We start from the raw sequence: 17,738 nt of genomic DNA on the forward strand, positions 1-17,738 counted from the left end.
CAGTCATTGGGCGGCAGGCGGGGAGACACCCTGGACAGGCCGCCTGGACAGGCCGCCAGGCCATCACAGGGCAGTAATCTTTACACATGCAAAAACTGCCCAAGAAGCCTCACAAAATCTTACATCTGCACTGACCCATGTACAGAAACGGCTTACCAATTCAGGCCTGTTATTGAATCTAAATTAAAAAACAAAAAAAACGTATGCATGATGTTCTCTAAACAACCAATAGAAAGGACACATTCTAACATATTTATGGAAGGGGAAGAGCTCGAAACTGTTCAAGAATTCAAATATCTTGGGTTTTACATTGGACTCCTCATTATCGTTTAAGAATCATGTAAAAAAGATATCAAAAACGATTAAATTCAATCTTTATAATGTTAGGCAAATTAGATCATCATTATCAGAAAACGCAGCTAGGATGTTTCTTCACTCGATGATTTTTTCTCATTAAATACCGTTTTACAAACTGGTCATTTACAAGTGCAACAACACTCAAACCAACAGTATCAACTCTTTAAAAAAATACATACAAATCTTCGACAGAAAACCTTCTTTTTTTCACCACTGCAATATTCTAGAGAAACACAATCTTCTAAATTTCGAGGAATTTTAAAACATTCAAATATGGCTGCTCTGTATACAAGTCACTGCATGGTCTTGCCCCACCTCGATTAAATGAATACATTAAAATAAGAACAAGCAGTACTAGAATAACTACAAGGGCCTCCATTAGAGGGGGCTGTGAGGTACCCTTCAGACGCATCACTTCCAGTCAAACAGTGTTATCAGTTAAGGGCACTAAGATCTGGAATAACATACCATCTGCAATAAGGGAATGCCCCACATTCCCAACTTTTAAAGCCCATTTTAAAAAATGGCTCGAATTACACCAAGTTGATCATTTTTAATCGGTGCGAGCTCAGTCCAGCTTTGTCCTTCTGATTATATCAGTCACTTGTGTGTTATGAGTTCCATTGTATTATGTTGTATTGTATGGTTTTGTGGGGTGTATAATGTTACATTGTATGTATTGTTGTGTGTTTTAGTGTTACTGTATTGTGTTGTGGTGTACCACATCGGTTTTTATTGTTTGCTTTGACCTGCCTAGGGACAACAGATGTAAATTAGCAGTATTGCTACAATCCGGCATGTTTACATGTTTATCTGCGATACCAATGTTCATTAATATGCACTGTCCCTATTCAAATAAAAAAAAATGAATACAAAAATGATAAATACTGTCCAGAAAGGATCACAACCACAGAAGTGCAAAAATATGAAACAAGTTCCTAAGTGTGGGACAATTTTCTTCTCAACACACTGTGGATCAAAGTCAGTTAATCAAGGTTCAAGAGTCAATCAATAAATGTCCAATAATTACAAGTCTGATGTGAGTAGGTTTATTGTTAATAGTCCACAAAAGGACACAACAGTATACCGAGCTGATCCATGGAGCAACCTGTCCAAAGCACTCTCCTATATACTGTATCTTGACCGCCACCTATTTGTGGAGCTTAACTTTAGACCACACCTTTGATTCTAAATCATGACTCACTATACACCATTATTTTCTTGTTAAGACATTGTTCTGGGTTTCCAAAATCTACTGGCGTCTCAACCTTCTAGGTCTAGGCAATGTGGTCTAATGTGGCCTATTACACGGACTGCCATCCAGTGGTCTTGTCAGTATACTACAATTCTTAGCCTGCTACACCTTACACCATTATTTCCACAATTCTCCTTTAGTTAATAAAAAAATTGATTACCTATAATTATAATCCAACATTTGATTCTTGGGTAATAAAAAGAGTCACACATTGTATAAAATAAGCCTATTGATTGAAGATGCTTAAATTATCTCCCACACAAGACACGAAGAAGGCAATGTGAAAGGCTTAGCGACTGCAAATCATAAGGCAAATGTACAGGTGTAAAAAGATCGTCTCTACATTAAACTAATGTTGGAATGGTTTGCTTTCATTTATACCATAATAAGCCTTTGCATTTCATGTGATTTGATAAATGAAATAATATTTTTAACCAAAAACTTCTTTCCCTCCACAAAAGTGGTTTAATTATTAGCATTTGATAATAGTACAGGACAGATTATGAGGACAGTGGATGAGGTCAGAGTCGGTAGAGACACGTGTGTCATTTTTTTAGGACTTTTTTTCTTTTATTGCAACTTCAGAGCCGTGAGACGTGACAGGCACAGAACACTACACCAACACACTAGACGCTTCACAACAACCCCACTTCTTACACCAGAATGTCACACAATGGTATAACCAATGGGATTCCCTGTGACTAAAAATGTCCAAATATGCTTCAGAACAGTACGCAGCTTGTCACGTTTGCATCACGTCACACAATATTGCATTATATTATGCTATCACATGAACCTATCTTAGCTAGCTAGCTGGCTAACATATACAGTGCATCCGGAAAGTATTCACACCCCTTCACTTTCCCCACATTTTGTTATATTACAGCCTTATTCCAAAATGGATTAAATTCCTTTTTTTCTCATCAGTCTACATACAATACCCCATAATGACAAAGTGAAAAAGGTTTTGTAGAAATTTTTGCAAATTTATTAAAAATAAAAAACTGAAATATTGCATGCACATAAGTATTCACACCCTTTACTCAGTACTTGGTTGAGGCACCCTTGGCAGCAATTAGAGCCTCAAGTCTTCTTGGGTATGAAGCTACAAGCTTGGCACACCAATATTTGGGGTATTTCTCCCATTCTTCTCAGCAGATCCTCTCGAGCTCTGTAAGGTTAGATGGGGAGCATCGCTGCACAGCTATTTTCAGGTCTTTCCAGAGATGTTCAATGGGGTTCAAGTCTGGGCTCTGGCTGTGCCACTCAAGGACATTCACAGATTTGTCCCGAAGCCACTCCTTCGTTGTCTTGGCTGTGTGCTTAGAGTTGTTGTTGTGTTGAAAAGTAAACCTTCGCCCCAGTCTGAGGTCCTGAGCGCTCTGGAGCAGGTTAACATCAAGGATCTCTCTGTACTTTGCTCCATTCATCTTTCCCTCGATCCTGACTAGTCTCCCAGTTCCTGCCGCTGAAAAGTATCCCCACAGCATGATGCTGCCACCACCATGCTTCACTGTAGGGATGGTATTAGCAAGGTGATGAGAGGTGCCTGGTTTCCTCCAGACGTGACGTTTGGCATTCAGGCCAAAGAGTTCAATCTTGGTTTCATCAGACCAGAGAATCTTGTTTGTCATGGTCTGAGAGTCCTTTAGGTGCTTTCTGGCAAACTCCAAGCGGGCTGTCATGTGCCTTTTACTGAGCAGAGGCTTCCGTCTGGCCACTCTACCATAAAGGCCTGATTGGTGGAGTGCTGCAGAGATGGTTGTCCTTCTGGAAGGTTCTCCCATCTCCACAGAGGAATGCTGGAGCTCTGTCAGAGTGACCATCGGATTCTTGGTCACCTCCCTGACCAAGGCCCTTCTCCCCCGATTGCTCAGTTTGGCTGGGCGGCCAGCTCTGGGAAGAGTCCGTGTGGATCCAAATTTCTTCCATTTACGAATGATGGAGACCACTGTGCTCTTCGGGACCTTCAAAGCTGCAGAGATTTTTTTGTACCCTTCCCCAGATCTGTGCCTCGATACAATCCTGTCTCGGAGGTCCACAGACAATTCCTTTGACTTCATGGCTTGGTTTCTGCTCTGACATGTACTGTCAACAGTGGGACCTTATATAGACAGGTGTGTGCCTTTCCAAATCATGTCCGATCAGTTGAATTTACTACAGGTGGACTCCAATCAAGATGTAGAAACATCTCAAGGATGATCAGTGGAAACAGGATGAACCTGAGCTCAATTTTGAGTGTCATAGCAAAGGGTGTGAATATTTACGTACATGCAATATTTCAGTTTTTTATTTTTAATAAATTTGCAAAAATTTCTACAAAACCTTTTTTCGCTGTGTCATTATGGGGTATTGTATTGTAACGTGCATGGATTAGTAGACACGCTGGCCGCTGGCTGGCGGGTCTGACCCTTTAGTCTAGCGGTTAACGATGTCTCCTGCGGTGCGGGCGATACGGGTTCGCTTCCCGGCCGCGACAATTACTGTGGTTGCGTTGTCCCTCGAATTCGCTACAGTATGTAGATTGAAAAAAAAAAAGGAATTTAATCCACTTTGGAATAAGGCTGTAACTTAACAAAACGCGGTGAAGGGGTGTGGATACTTTCCGGATGCACTGTATATAGGGAGCAGGCTACATGCAAGATAACGCCTCAGTTACGACCATTACATCAAGTGTCCGTTCTGTAGCGCTACGGGGATCTGATGGTTTTGACTGTTGACTCATGCTAGATTAGATATTGTTTACAGTCAGTATGAAACTACATGTGTGCGAACCAGAACAATCTATTATCATTTGTATGCTTTTACATCGTATTATTTTACACAAAGCAAAGTTGATGTATGTTTTGTTCAAATAGCAATATGTTCCTGAAGGTTAACTTCTTGGCTGCTATCACCTACAGTTGTAGTTATGCTCTTTTCACACAGAAGAACCAAATGTTTTTTATAAGGCTGATTTCAGTTGTGAAACATTAAGGACGATGCACAGTCATTTGCAACATGAAATGATTCATAGTTGTGTGGGTTGGGGGTTTGCAGGCTGGAATAGTTGGAGATGGTAGGAAGGCACGCACAAAACCTCATAATTTGTCATACACAAGTCATATGAACAGGCCTTGTTGTTATAGTCTTGCTATTGTTGGGGCTAATGTGTTGATACCCCCAAACTTCAACAGATGCCTTAATTTCTTTTTCTATAAAATGTATGTATGTCTGTGGAGTGTCTTTGTGACAAACACTTTGTTAAAGTGCAATAAAAAAAATCGAATTGGATTAAAAAGAATGATAGCATTTTTCCTGGCACTATCTTTTATCATATTGTCTCTGGAAATGTCACTGACAGACATCTTTATTATTGTAGTTGTAACGGGGGCAGTTTAACCTGGTTACATAGTCCAGACATTCCGTGGTATTCATTCATAGAGATATAAGTACAATGAATTACTTGGTTTTGGATGACACGGTTAATTTAAACTGTACTGTACATTGTACGTATACTGGTGCACTCTGTCATGTCCTTCTACCTCAGGCATGTGTATGCAAGTAACCTGCTAGCATCTATTTCAGCATTTCTGATATATTCTCTGCACTATATCACCTCTTATTTTGCCTGTATAAGTCAATCCTTGTGAAGATTGTTGTGTTGTTGTTCTATGTTAAGCACACAGAGAGCCACGAAACGAGAGTCAAATTCTATGTGCAAACCTACATGGCCAATAAACATGAATCTGATTCTAAAGTATATTAAATTTCCAGTGACTCGAACTTGTAAGAGCTACTTTTACATTTTTACTTTACATGATGTATACAATATCAACTCATAATCATGTGAGTTCAAAGAGTTTATGTTTTAAGTTTGAATATGTAGTTTTCACTTTTTTGGTTTCGCAAATGTTTCCTCAAAGTTTGAATGCTTTACATAACTTCTGCTGTCTATAACAAGTAATAAAATAAAGGATAATTTGTGCCATGTTGAAACAGTGTGATCTCCATCCAGGTACACATATTTTACGATCAAATTGATGGATGGCAATGTTAAGCTCAAGACGCAAGACGCTGCCTAAACTAGTTTACAAGAAACTATATCTTAATATGTTAACTTACACTAACCGTATGCAGTTTTTTTTAATTTCAAAGTTGAATGAGTTCATCTGGACACAACGTTTATTGACAGAAACGTTTCATCACTCATCTAAGTGACCTCTTCAGTCTCAGCTGACTGCAGTATCCCCGCCCTTACAAACAGTACAGGGCGGGGATACCTGCAATCAGCTGAGACTGAAGAGGTCACTTAGATGAGTGATGAAACGTTTCTGTCAATAAACGTTGTGTCCAGATGAACTAATTCAACTTTGTGATTTTATCTGAATTATTGAGCATGCATAAAGACACCTTTTTTTAAATGTCATTAATCTTTAAAATTTAAAACAATTTGTGGTTAGTTAAATGACAAATTTTTTCACCATTCAGCTACATGCTAATGAGTGATACCTAAAATCGGGGAGCGGGCGTTCAGGTTGGAGCAACAGCCCTTCTGTCTGTGCACGTCCTTGCCATTTCCCCATGTACTACACACCAGATACGTTCAGTGAATTATTTAGTTTGTGTGTTCCTGTTGTATTATATTTAATTCTGTGTATAACCTTCATTTGAGGGAAAAAAGGTCTGTAAACAAAAGGCTCAACGATACGTCCGGCTGGGCAGCCACTAAGTGAAGACAGAAGAACATAAATTTGAGTTTGAGATGCGGCCCTAGAACTGGTCAAGACCCGCCCTCTTCTGTTTCTGATTGGTCAAACGTACTGATTGTCAAACCCAAGCTGTCGTGGCGTATCTCACCCAGCTATAGGTCGGGGTCCTCAGCCGTCACTTCCTCTCCCAGTCGAAAACGAAAACAAATGACGACGATCTCTTTCGGCCTAGTTTGGTTGCTGTAGAAGTGATCAGATATTTGAGACATGTTCGTTTCTTGTACGTACCTGAAGTCATTATGGAGATCTTTGAATCACGTTTCCTCCCGGTTCTGTAAATTAACAGCAGAGCACCCGACGTGCACCGGAAGACTCGTGCACACTAAAACCAACAGCAGGACCGGTCCATTCAACACAAGTAAGTGCACACCTGGCTCAGGTTTAGGAAGTGCCGACATAGCGCTACATCCGTGGTTCTCAACTGCTAGTTTTAGTGATGCATATTTGCAGTCAGGTACTCAAAAAAAAAAGTTAAATTGAGGTTCGCTGCCAGGGAGTCTCGTGTCATGAGAGGCGGATATATTTAACATAATACATGTACAACTATACAGGTACATTGTCATTTACCATATAATAATGATGACAGGCTCTGCGTTTGAGAATGGGTCACTGGAAAATCTAACATGTCTTCACATGCAAGTACTGCTCCGTTCAGCTGCACCTGTTAGGAGCTCAGGTTTAGGAGGTGTTGGTTCCTGCTGCACCCCGAGCAGCTACCGCACCACGCCAGCGTAGTGCTGCATCCGTGGTTCTCAATCAGGTCCTCGGGAACCTGCAGTAATGCTAGATTAGTTCGTTACTACCTTCACCTGTTGTTCCACGTGTAAAACCTCCCAGATTGGAGGCTGAATATCTGGAACAGCAGGTGAATGTAATGAACTAAAACCAGTAGTACTAGTGGTACCTGAGGACCCGATTGAAAACTACTGCTTTGCAATATTACTGTATAGTGCCAGAGATGCTTTCAATATTCAAATGCATTCAACGTTTAACATTTGTACAGAGGAAGACGCAGAAGACAGGAAGAGATGGAAACTGATGATCCGCTGTGGCGACCCCTAACGGGAGCAGCCGAAAGTAGCAGTAGTAATAGTAGTAGTAGTAGTAGTAGTAGTAGCAGTAGTTACATGTTAAGACAAGTTAGATTTTCCAGTGACTCGTTCTGAAAGGCAGAGCCTCATCATTCTAATATGGTAAATATACATGTATGATGTTAAATGCATTGGGCTGTCACGACATGAGACTCCCTGGCAGCGAAGCTGAATTTAATTTTTCATGAGTACCTGACTGCAAATGTGCATATCTAATATTAAAAGCGTGACAAACTGGGACATTCCGCTTTATCAGCCTTCCACCTTTAATATGGAATTTGCAACTCAAGAATCGATGAAGACTAGAAGACTCATGAATACGTGAAATAAACAGCCAGCACACACACTATAAATGTTCAATAGTTTACTAACGGCCATCCATGAGAAAGTGGGTGCGGTTTGGATGCATGACTACACATTTTGACCCCAAGTTGGGTCATTTGGTGCCAAATGTTGGCTGTTAGCATCCCACAGTACAGATCTCTCAAGTCATGCTTCACGTTGGGATTGCATTTCCATCGATGTGTCAGCTCAATGGGAAAAAGTCATGAAAATGTGAAAAGATGTCTGTTCAGGGGTGCTGTTAAGACTGTTGTATTTTTTGCTGTTGTTTGAAACCAATTTGCCTGCCGAGTCTGTAAACCTCCATTATTACCCTGGACCCTTTCTGCACCTCTCTGACCCGAGTCTCTCCTCATTTTATTGTCTTACTGTTTTCTTTCCAAGGGAAGCTGATGCGAAATGGGGAAGAAAAGAAACCAGTGGTAAGTCTTCACCCGTTTCACTGGTGATTGATTCATGAACGCACCCCGTCCATTCGTTTCTGTGGGGGATTTTCCCTTTTCAGTCACTGATTTATGTGTTATTCTGGTCGACCACTATATACACCTGAGACTGCTACGCTGAGATCACAGTATTTTGTTTCTGTAATTCTAATCCCAAATCTACAATAGATTATCCTACATTGTAAGCACACAGAAAACACCAACAGTTCATGAAAGCATTCATCTGTAAATGTCTAAGAGCCAACACGTCAGATGCTGTTCAGTTTTAAGTAACTGTCAATGAGAATTAATTTTCTGCTTTAGCCACAATTGCTTTTTTTTAAACACTCAAAATCTGTTACAACAAATTCATTAAAACCCGTTAATCTTTTTCTGTTTCCATTTGGAGATCTGTGTTGAAGGGAACATTGCCAGTGGAAAGTCAACATGTCTGGAGTATTTCAATAAAACCAGTAACATGGAGGTAAAACAAAGCTAAGTTGTTTTTTTTGTTTTTTTTTTTCCAATTGTGGTTGGTGGTCAGGAACTAGGGGTGGGATGATTTACAAATCTCACGATTCAGGGCTCATAATTTCGATTCAGTACGATACAGTGGATGCCTTGGTAAGCAAGAGACAAAACACCATTGCAGTTGTCTATTTTTCATTTATTTTAAGAATTAGGCCCAACAATTTGGCATTATCAAGGCACGTATTCAAACGTAATGCAAGTGCAAAAGGTCTAACAAAATTTTGTGCAATCTTTTCTTGTAACACAATTGCTTTATTTTAAAACTTTAAACACTACTAGAATGACCAAAGCGGTCATTTTCACCATTCTGGATTTTCAAACTTTAATTACTTTGTGGGGGAAAAAAAAAGAAAAAGATACAGACCTGCTGCTCCCTGAATGCTCCTAAAATTGCATATATTTGCATTAAAATGAGTTTTAGATCAATTGCACAAAAAAGTTAAGATATACCTAAAACGACCACAAGTGGTCAAAAGGATCGTGCGTAATTTGCGCGTCATCATGCGCGTCATGTCACTATTTATGATGTGTCTTGGTCACATTTCCTTCACAACGTTCAGTTCTTTTTTTTTTTACATTTCACGTTTTATAGGCCTTGTTATGTTTGTTAGATTAGCAGTATATGTTTTCCGTTTTGTTTTTCAGGTATTATTTCCAGCATGTATGGGTACAGCCGCCGTTTCAGACGCACCATGATTACCATCGAGGCATTGCAGTATTTACAGGCGTTGGACAGCTGCGATTTTGAATTGTTTGAAAAATAGTATTGTAAAGATCACGGATGTGTAGACTTGCTAGCCCTTTGGCTAATGGGTCAGACCCTTTAGTCAACTGCTTAACGTAGTCGCCTGTGGTGTGGGAGACCCAGGTTCACATCCTGTCTGCAGCGGTTCCCGGCTGCCCCCTGAATTCGCTACAGTATTAAAGTTGTTAAAATGGTAATTTTGGTGTCAGTCGTTTCTTAACCGACATACTAACACATGTAATGCATTAATATCTCAGTTGGGTATTTATCTTGACAGAATACAGAGTTTAAACACCAGCGGTCAATTTAGACAGGAGTGAAGTCCCTGTCGTTCTAGTGTTAATAACACACGGTCTCGCGAAATGGGCAGCATCTCGAACCGTGAAGACTGTATCGAATGATTTGGAATTCGATCCAGTATCATCCCACCCCTATCAGCAACTATTATTTACTTCTTGGGAAGTAAGAAGTTTTGCTGCAAAGACATTTGACCGAATCTTTGCTCAGTAGCTTGTTCTCAGTCTGCACGCTGCAGAAAACAGAAACTGAATTTGATGAAGGCGTTCAGAATTTATTTTTTTATTTTATTTTTTTTGCTTGAAATCAGAATTAGAAGTTGAATGGAATGAAAAAATTCAATTAAAAACAATATATTCAATTAGTTCGATAAAATTTTAAATAATGTTATTCAAATCCACTTTGAGCACAACAATTCAGTTTTAAGAATAATAAATTCATTTTACTCAGTCTGTGTGCACTGATACCCGGCCATAGAAATGGCCATCTTTATACTGAACTGGTCCATTCCAGGTCATTCCAGCCTTCTTTAATCAGAAACGTTACATTAGATGAGGAAAACAAAACTTTCTATATTGCTTGTTCTCTTTTCTTTCATGTCGTTTCAGGTCCTGATAGAACCCGTTTCCAAATGGAGGAACGTCCATGGCCACAACCCTCTGGTACCGCATATGACCTTACTGACTGCATATTAGTGGTCCCTGCCTTCACTTTATATTTGTTTCCATCTCAGTTTTGTTTTAAATCACAGGTCAGTTCTGAAAATGGATGCCAGTAGGTCAACAAATGGCAAAACTAATATTAATTTAAATGAACCAGTACTTCAGAAAAAGAGAGACACATTTGTCAGTTATAGTCCAGCCAACTGGGCATCAAAATTAATTGGACTATTGTAGAAAAATACATTCATGGTAGCCGAGGTGGAAGCATCATTGGCAGTCAATTCTTTACAGTAACACAAAATGCCTCAACATTAATCCAGAAGCCATAGTCTCAGTCTGACCCTCCCTTCACCTGCAGCCATTGTGTTTTGGGTGTGTTAGTTTTGTGTCTACGTGTCTCCCTGCAGGGTCTGATGTATCAGGATCCTTCACGTTGGGGGATCACACTGCAGACGTACATACAACTCACAATGCTGGACGGACACCTGTCCACCATAGTAGGTAGACTCAACCACCTCAACACACAATCACTTATCACAGAAATTCAACGCTTCAACACCTGAGGAACAGCATTCAAGCTGTCTCTCATAAACCACTTCTGAACCGACACGGGGCCGGTGCTGACTGTTGAACCAAATCTGGACTGTTACAAAAAACAACTTGGTTCTTGGCCGGCGAAGTTGGCTTCGTTCAGGCACAGTTTGCCGTTCGATCTGGACAGTAGGAACCCGTGACGTCGAGGTTGGGTAACTTCACCACCTCAGAATACATCCACACTAACATGTACTAATTGGGAAAACACATTTTCCCCTGTAATTCGGCCTTCCATCCACATTAATCCACCGTACGTGACCACTAAAATGGAAACGCCGATCTGGTGTTGTGTGGACGGTGTGAACAGCTCTTTGAAGATGCTGATGTGTTGTCATGTGATCAGTGTAAAGCTGCTGGCTCATGTGACATGTGCTTGGCAAATAAAAGACTTCAGCATTTGTTTTCTGTTTCGGTGTTTCAGTGTGGATGACCATCTTTTCAAAAATGATCCCAAAAGCAAGTGTGGACGGAAAATTCTTATCTGTGTTCGTGTGGACGTACTCTAAACCAATGTCGCCACAATCTCACCAACATACCGTCACCACTTGACTGATTTCATATGCTGTCAGTAGTGAAAAGTACAAACACATTAGTGATTTCTGATGGTGTTGATATAAAAATTAAAGTCTCGGCAAATGGAAGCAGTGATTACAGGTCAGTCTTCGCTCGAAGTAAAAACCAAAAGTCATTGCGACTGACCACCAGATGTAAATATTGCTGGTGGCAGTGGTGACAAGTAACCATGAACTGACTTTTTTTTTTTTTAATTTTCTCCCCTTTTCTCCCCAATTGTATCCGGCCAATTACCCCACTCTTGCTCCACCCCCTCTGCCGATCTGGGGAGGGCTGCAGACTACCACATGCCTCCTCCGATACACATGGAGTCGCCAGCCGCTTCTTTTCACCTGACAGTGAGGCGTTTCGCCAGGGGGATGTAGTGCATGGGAGGATCGTGCTATTCCCCCCAGTCCCCCCCCCCGAACAGGCACCCCGACTGACCAGAGGAGGCACTAGTGAAGCGACCAGGACACATACTCGCATCTGGCTTCTCATCTACAGTCACAGCCAATCGTGTCGGCAGGGACACCCGACCAAGCTGGAGGCAGCACAGGGACCCGAACCGGGATCCCGTGTTGGTAGGCAATGGAATAGACCGCTACGCTACCCGGATGCCCCCTGCCCCATGAACTGACCTTTAACGTGAGCAGCAGAAATGACGAAATAAAGAAAAACGTTATGGCTAACTTAAGGCCAGTTCATACGCACTTGGGTTTTGCATTTGTACAGTAAGACATCTGGTTAACACTGTCATCTGGTTATGTAATCATTCACCCATCAAAATGGTGGAGCTGTGGGCTGGTTGGTGAAAAGGTATGTGGGGTCTCTGGAGGACCACCAGCTCTGCGCTGGCCCCGTGTCGGTGGAAAAGGGTATTTGTGTTAGTAGGTGGATCTTAGCCTCAAATAAAGGTGAAAAGCTCCATGAGTCTTTTCCTGTTGTTTCTGAATCACGTTGTGTTTCTCTCTCTGGTTCCAGTCAGCTCCAGTCAGGATGATGGAGAGATCCATTTACAGCAGCAAGTACATCTTTGTGGAGAACCTTTACAGAAGGTTTGTAAACCAGCTGGAAGACCAACGGGAGAAGATCCAGGGACTGCTCTCAAATTCAGAGCACAGATAATTGTGGCAGAATGTGTTGCTCTGATTTTTAGTTCAACCCAGACAGGAAACGACAGCCATTATTGTAGCTCTATTGTAGACTGTGATGCTAAAGTGGTTTACTGTTGATTATGATAAAACTTCATATAGAATCCACTGCTAAATGAAGCCACTGTTCAGATGAATGTTAGAAAAACAAAACCTTCCCTATATCGGATGACGGACTAGATCGGGACCTTCCATACAAACATGCTGCTTTTCAGATTAACATGCAGCACAGATCCTGTCCAGCATCTTCTCCTGCAGTCATATTTCTCCAGACTTCTGTTTCCTGAGAATGTGAGTCTGGCTTCCTGGTTGATGGAGGTTTATGTCTGTTGTTTTTCAGCGGGAAGATGCCAGAGGTGGACTACATCATTCTGACCAAGTGGTTTGATTGGATTATTGATAATATCTCTATTACTGTTGATCTGATTGGTAAGGAAACATAAATCAGGACATGTACACACAGAATCAACTTTGAATTATTTGTTTAAAATGTTTGAAATTATTATAGTAATTAAAGTAATTTTATTATTTATGATTATAATTATTAGAAAAAGCAAGGCTCTATGGTATCAATTTTCCCCCAAATTCTGGGTTCCCCACCCCCCCCAATTTTTGTTTTCTGGGAGGGGTTTTTTTTCACCCCTTTTGCTCTCCAATTGCACCTGGCCAATCACCCCACTCTCCAAGCCGTCCAAGTCACAGCCCCACCCCCTCCGCCGATCCGGGAAGGGCTGCTCCGATACATGTGGAGTCGCCAGCTGCTTCTTTTCACCTGATAGTAAGGAGTTCCACCAAGGGGACATAGCACGTGGGAGGATAACGCTATTCACCCCAGTTCCCCCTCCCCCCTGAACTGGCACCTTGACCAACCAGAGGAGGCGCTAGTGCAGCGACCAGGACACATGCCCACATCCGGCTTCCCACACACAGACACAGTCAATTGTGTCTGTAGGGACACTCAACCAAGCTGGAGGTAACACGGGGATTCGAACCAGCGATCCCCGTGTTGGTAGGCAACAGAATAGACTGCTACACTACCCAGGCACCTTCTGTTATTTTTTTTCATTCAGATTCTTGTCTCTTTTTTTATGCCTTTTATCACACAGCGACAGTGAAGAGGCAGACAAAAAATGTGTGTGGGGGGGGGCTGGATGACATGAAACAGGTCACTGGCTAGAACTGAACCGGCGACTGTGGTCATGTGGTCTGAGATGTAACCATCCAGCTATAGAGGCATTCCAGATTTCTGTCTTTTTACCCATTTTCACTATAGGAAAATTTATTTTAATCATCAAATACAAAACAAATCCAAATGGCCATGTTTCTTTGTTTGTTCTTTTGACGTCTTCTGTGATGTTGGTCATGTCAACATTTTTTGCGTTAAGTGACGTGCATGCTGTGAAGGGCACACTCACATGCACAAAGACAAAAGCGGGACAGATGATCCGACGACAAATTACTTTAAATTCCTAAGAAGTTAACAAATTTGTGTCATACTCTTCCTCAATTTTCTAAATTCTGCACACTAACGTGTTTATATCGAAAATCCATTCTCAGTGTCTTTTATTCCATTCCGTGTTTTTGGCATCGCGTAACTCTTAGGGACCTAAAATGGGTTTGACTGTGACCACCCGTGATGGCGGTCTGATGCTTTAGGAAAGGAAAAACAAAAATCTGATCTGACCTGTTCATCATGATGGATGATGTTGAGTTAGATTGTTATTCTTCCTCTCGTTCTCTTTTTTTTTTCCTGCTGTCTCGCCACTCATCTTCTTGCCTCCTCCTCTTTTCTCCTCCAGTGTACCTCCAGACCTCCCCGCTGACCTGCTATCAGAGACTGAAAGAAAGATGCAGAGAAGAAGAAAAAGTCATTCCTGTGGTGAGTCTGCACCATGCCAACCTTTAAGACATCTATTAGGTGGAGTCTGATCAGAGTACTACAATACAATTACCTACATATACTACACTGATATGTACTGCTTTTAAACAAGTGATGAATATATTGTGATTCTGAATTCGGAGTAAGATGTTAACAATTCAGTACTTATTAATGAATGCTTAAGCTGTCTGTCTGTCTGTCAGGAGTACTTGCAGTCCATCCACCAGCTGTATGAGGACTGGCTCATTAACAAAGCTAAATTCTCTTGTCCTGCTCCTGTTCTGGTGAGTTATCAGTAACAACTCTGCAAAATAACATAAAAAAAGATGCTAGCGGGGTGTCCATGCAGTGTAGTAGTCTATTTTGTTGCCTACCAACACGGGGATCGCCAGTTCGAATCCCCGTGTTACCCCTGGCTTGGTTGGGCGTCCCTACAGACACAATTGGCCATGCCTACGGGTATATGTCCTGGTCGCTGCACTAGCGCCTCCTCTGGACAGTTGGGGCGCCTGTGCAGGGGGAGGGGGAACTGGGGGGAATAGCGTGATCCTCCCACACGCTACGTCCCCCTGGCAAAACTCCTCACTGTCAGGTGAGAAGAAGCGGCTGGTGGCTCCACATGTATCGGAGGAGGCATGTGATATTCTGCAGCCCTCCCCGGATCAGCAGAGGGGGTGGAGCAGCGACTGGGACAGCTCAGAAGAGGGGTAATTAGCCGGGGGGGGGGGGTTTAAAAAAAAAAGATGCTAGCTATAAATACACCTATGTATGTATGTGTGTGTGTGTGTGTGTGTCTGTGTCTGTGTGTCTGTGTGTGCATGTGTATGTCCAGGTGATCCCAGCTGACCATGACCTTGAAGAGATGCTGCGCCTGTATGAAGAGAATAGACACAAGATTTTAACGACAACCAGCCACTGATATTACACACTCATACACACGCCATGATTAAGACGTCAAACTCCAAGTAAACTTTAAAACAATAATAATAATTTTGTCACAAAGCTTTTAGGTTACCGGATTTTACTTTCTGCTGTTACTGGTATGTTCTTTTTGTTTCACTGCAGGGCACGTACACCGATTTGTCCCGTTTAATTTCCAGAGATAATTTATTTCCATTGTTTTGAGGCCCAGTTGTGTTCCAGTGTCAACCATGTTACATCAACTAATGATATGCATTTGCTGACCTAATTCTTATAAGTCTTTCTCTGTGTGATGTACAGTTTAATGTTTGAGGTTAACATTCTTTATGATCTTGTAATATTTTTATCATCTTTATCTGTGGTGCACTTCTCTTAATAATGTCTGACCAAAGAAGTCACGTCTTTTTCTGGACCATTAAAGGTAGAGCAAGTGGGATTTGCTAAAAATCAATCTATAGACTCTTACAAAAGTAACAGCTCTCAATCATCACTTATGACCCACTAGACGTGTGTGGCGGTGTCTGTATCTGCAGAGACCCTGTCCTCTGTCTGTGTTTTCTTATTTGTGTACGGGACGTTTCTGGGCGTTAACCTTTGGGCAGCGGGACTCTACGTAGCGACCAGGGGCCAGATCGAGATCGTAAGCACGCATTCAAGAGGAAGCTATGACAATGGTGGACACAATGCCGAAAAGATGCAAAGAGAGCGAGACGAAACACCAAGCGGACAAAGCGCATTCCAAAATGAGAGTGAATCTGGTGTTGGCTTTCGCCCGCTGGCGAGCACTGAAGGAGAGGATGGGAATGAAGAGCGATGCGGAGTTGGCCCGTACACAGGGATGTGTTCTGGTACCTGCGGTCAGGGGGTGTGCCCTACTGGTGACATTAAACTGGGGGAGGGGCCAACTTTTAATGCGTTTACAAACTGCAACCGACAAATCCTACTCGTTCTACCTTTAAGGTTTCTACCACAGGGTCTATTATCACATTATTTCTCAGCTGGTCTGATAGTTATTTTTTTTCTTTCTAAATAAAACTATTTTACCCTAAAGCCAGATACCTCCTAATGAATATTTGAATGATTTGTCAGTTTGGTCCAGATATAAATTCCTATCGGTCTCATGTCAGCCGATGGTGTCTTACTGAAAAGCATTACAGAAGTTATTTAATGGCAATAGTCCTTTGTTCATTCAAGTTATTTGGTTTGCTGTATAATCTTTGGAAATTACTCTAAATACTTTTTACTGTTTGCTGATTTTGTTCTGGACAAAGTTCAACATTTTTAGATAGTTTAAAGCTAGTTATTTATGTAAAGCTTTTGCTCTGCTTAGTAAAGGTCAAATTGAGCCGAATGCTTTCATATTCTGCACAAACCATAACCCCGAGTCTGGTCTAAAAAAGGTTAAAAATGTAATTTGCCATTGTTTGAATAAAATAAATGAAGTATAAATAAGATGGTCTCATTTCCAGGAGGAGGAGGATCATTGCATGTTATAGCTTTACATAAAGGACAAACAAATCTATTCTCCTACTTAAACCTATGTAAAGAATACTTTTAATATTCAAATACAAGATTTCACTACATCAAATTCAACTACATTACAGTCATTCAGCCAACGCTTTTATCCAAAGCCACTTACAATAAGTGCATTTAACGTAGGAAATCAGGAGAACTACTAGTCATCAGAGGTCATAAGTGCATCTAAACAAGCATAAACTATAAATCTTAAATCACAAACTAGATATATAAAACACTATATTCATACATTTTATAAATCTATAATCTTGGATGGAGCGCTGCATTGACGCCGTCTAAGGAACTAATTTAGCTTTTAATGAAGCCACTCAGTAAGCAAACTTAAAGGCTTGTTCCTAAAACATTATTTCTTACTTTCAGATCAAGCTACTGCTCATTTCTATCATTATTAAACTTACAGCTTAAAACGTAACTCATATAAAAGAAAGATACCACCAGCTCCTGTTTAACAGAAATTAATGACTTTAATGAGTTTGACCTTTGGGCTGAAGGGCAATGTGATAGTCAATGTGACGTCCATGATAAGAGTGTGTGTGTGTGTGTGTTTCGCACAGGGCGATGTATTTGCATCTAGTGCAGTAGGTGGAGGGAAGATTCATGCTTGCTTACCGCCTGCTTTTCTAATCTCTCGCTTACAGCTTGCTGCTGC

The 17,738-nt window shown here is 41.3% G+C and overlaps 1 protein-coding gene across 2 annotated transcripts; it reads left to right on the top strand.

Moving 5' to 3' along the window:
• Positions 1-6,495: 6,495 nt before the first annotated feature.
• On the top strand, positions 6,496-16,999 carry tk2 (thymidine kinase 2). 2 transcript variants are annotated; one of them, XM_056291721.1, is made up of 10 exons: positions 6,496-6,721; positions 8,181-8,218; positions 8,628-8,702; positions 10,400-10,453; positions 10,861-10,950; positions 12,584-12,657; positions 13,094-13,182; positions 14,553-14,632; positions 14,836-14,916; positions 15,465-16,999. In XM_056291721.1, exons 1-10 carry the CDS (start codon positions 6,571-6,573, stop codon positions 15,549-15,551), a joined length of 819 nt encoding a protein of 272 aa, XP_056147696.1. In that variant the 5' UTR covers positions 6,496-6,570; the 3' UTR covers positions 15,552-16,999. The 2 variants fall into 2 exon arrangements, with proteins under 2 accessions (XP_056147696.1, XP_056147697.1); XM_056291722.1 differs by lacking the exons at positions 14,553-14,632; positions 14,836-14,916; positions 15,465-16,999 and adding an exon at positions 13,441-14,546.
• Positions 17,000-17,738: the final 739 nt, after the last annotated feature.

The sequence above is a fragment of the Lampris incognitus genome, chromosome 13, assembly GCF_029633865.1.
Source record: "Lampris incognitus isolate fLamInc1 chromosome 13, fLamInc1.hap2, whole genome shotgun sequence".
In the NCBI taxonomy this organism is placed as follows: domain Eukaryota; kingdom Metazoa; phylum Chordata; class Actinopteri; order Lampriformes; family Lampridae; genus Lampris; species Lampris incognitus.

Excerpts from the sequence above, each read along its gene's own strand:
- tk2 (XM_056291721.1), top strand. The coding sequence starts at position 6,571 with ATGTTCGTTTCTTGTACGTACCTGAAGTCATTATGGAGATCTTTGAAT. Across the intron at positions 8,219-8,627 it reads GGGAAGAAAAGAAACCAGTG|ATCTGTGTTGAAGGGAACAT; the intron begins GTAAGTCTTCAC and ends TTCCATTTGGAG. Across the intron at positions 10,454-10,860 it reads TCCATGGCCACAACCCTCTG|GGTCTGATGTATCAGGATCC; the intron begins GTACCGCATATG and ends GTCTCCCTGCAG.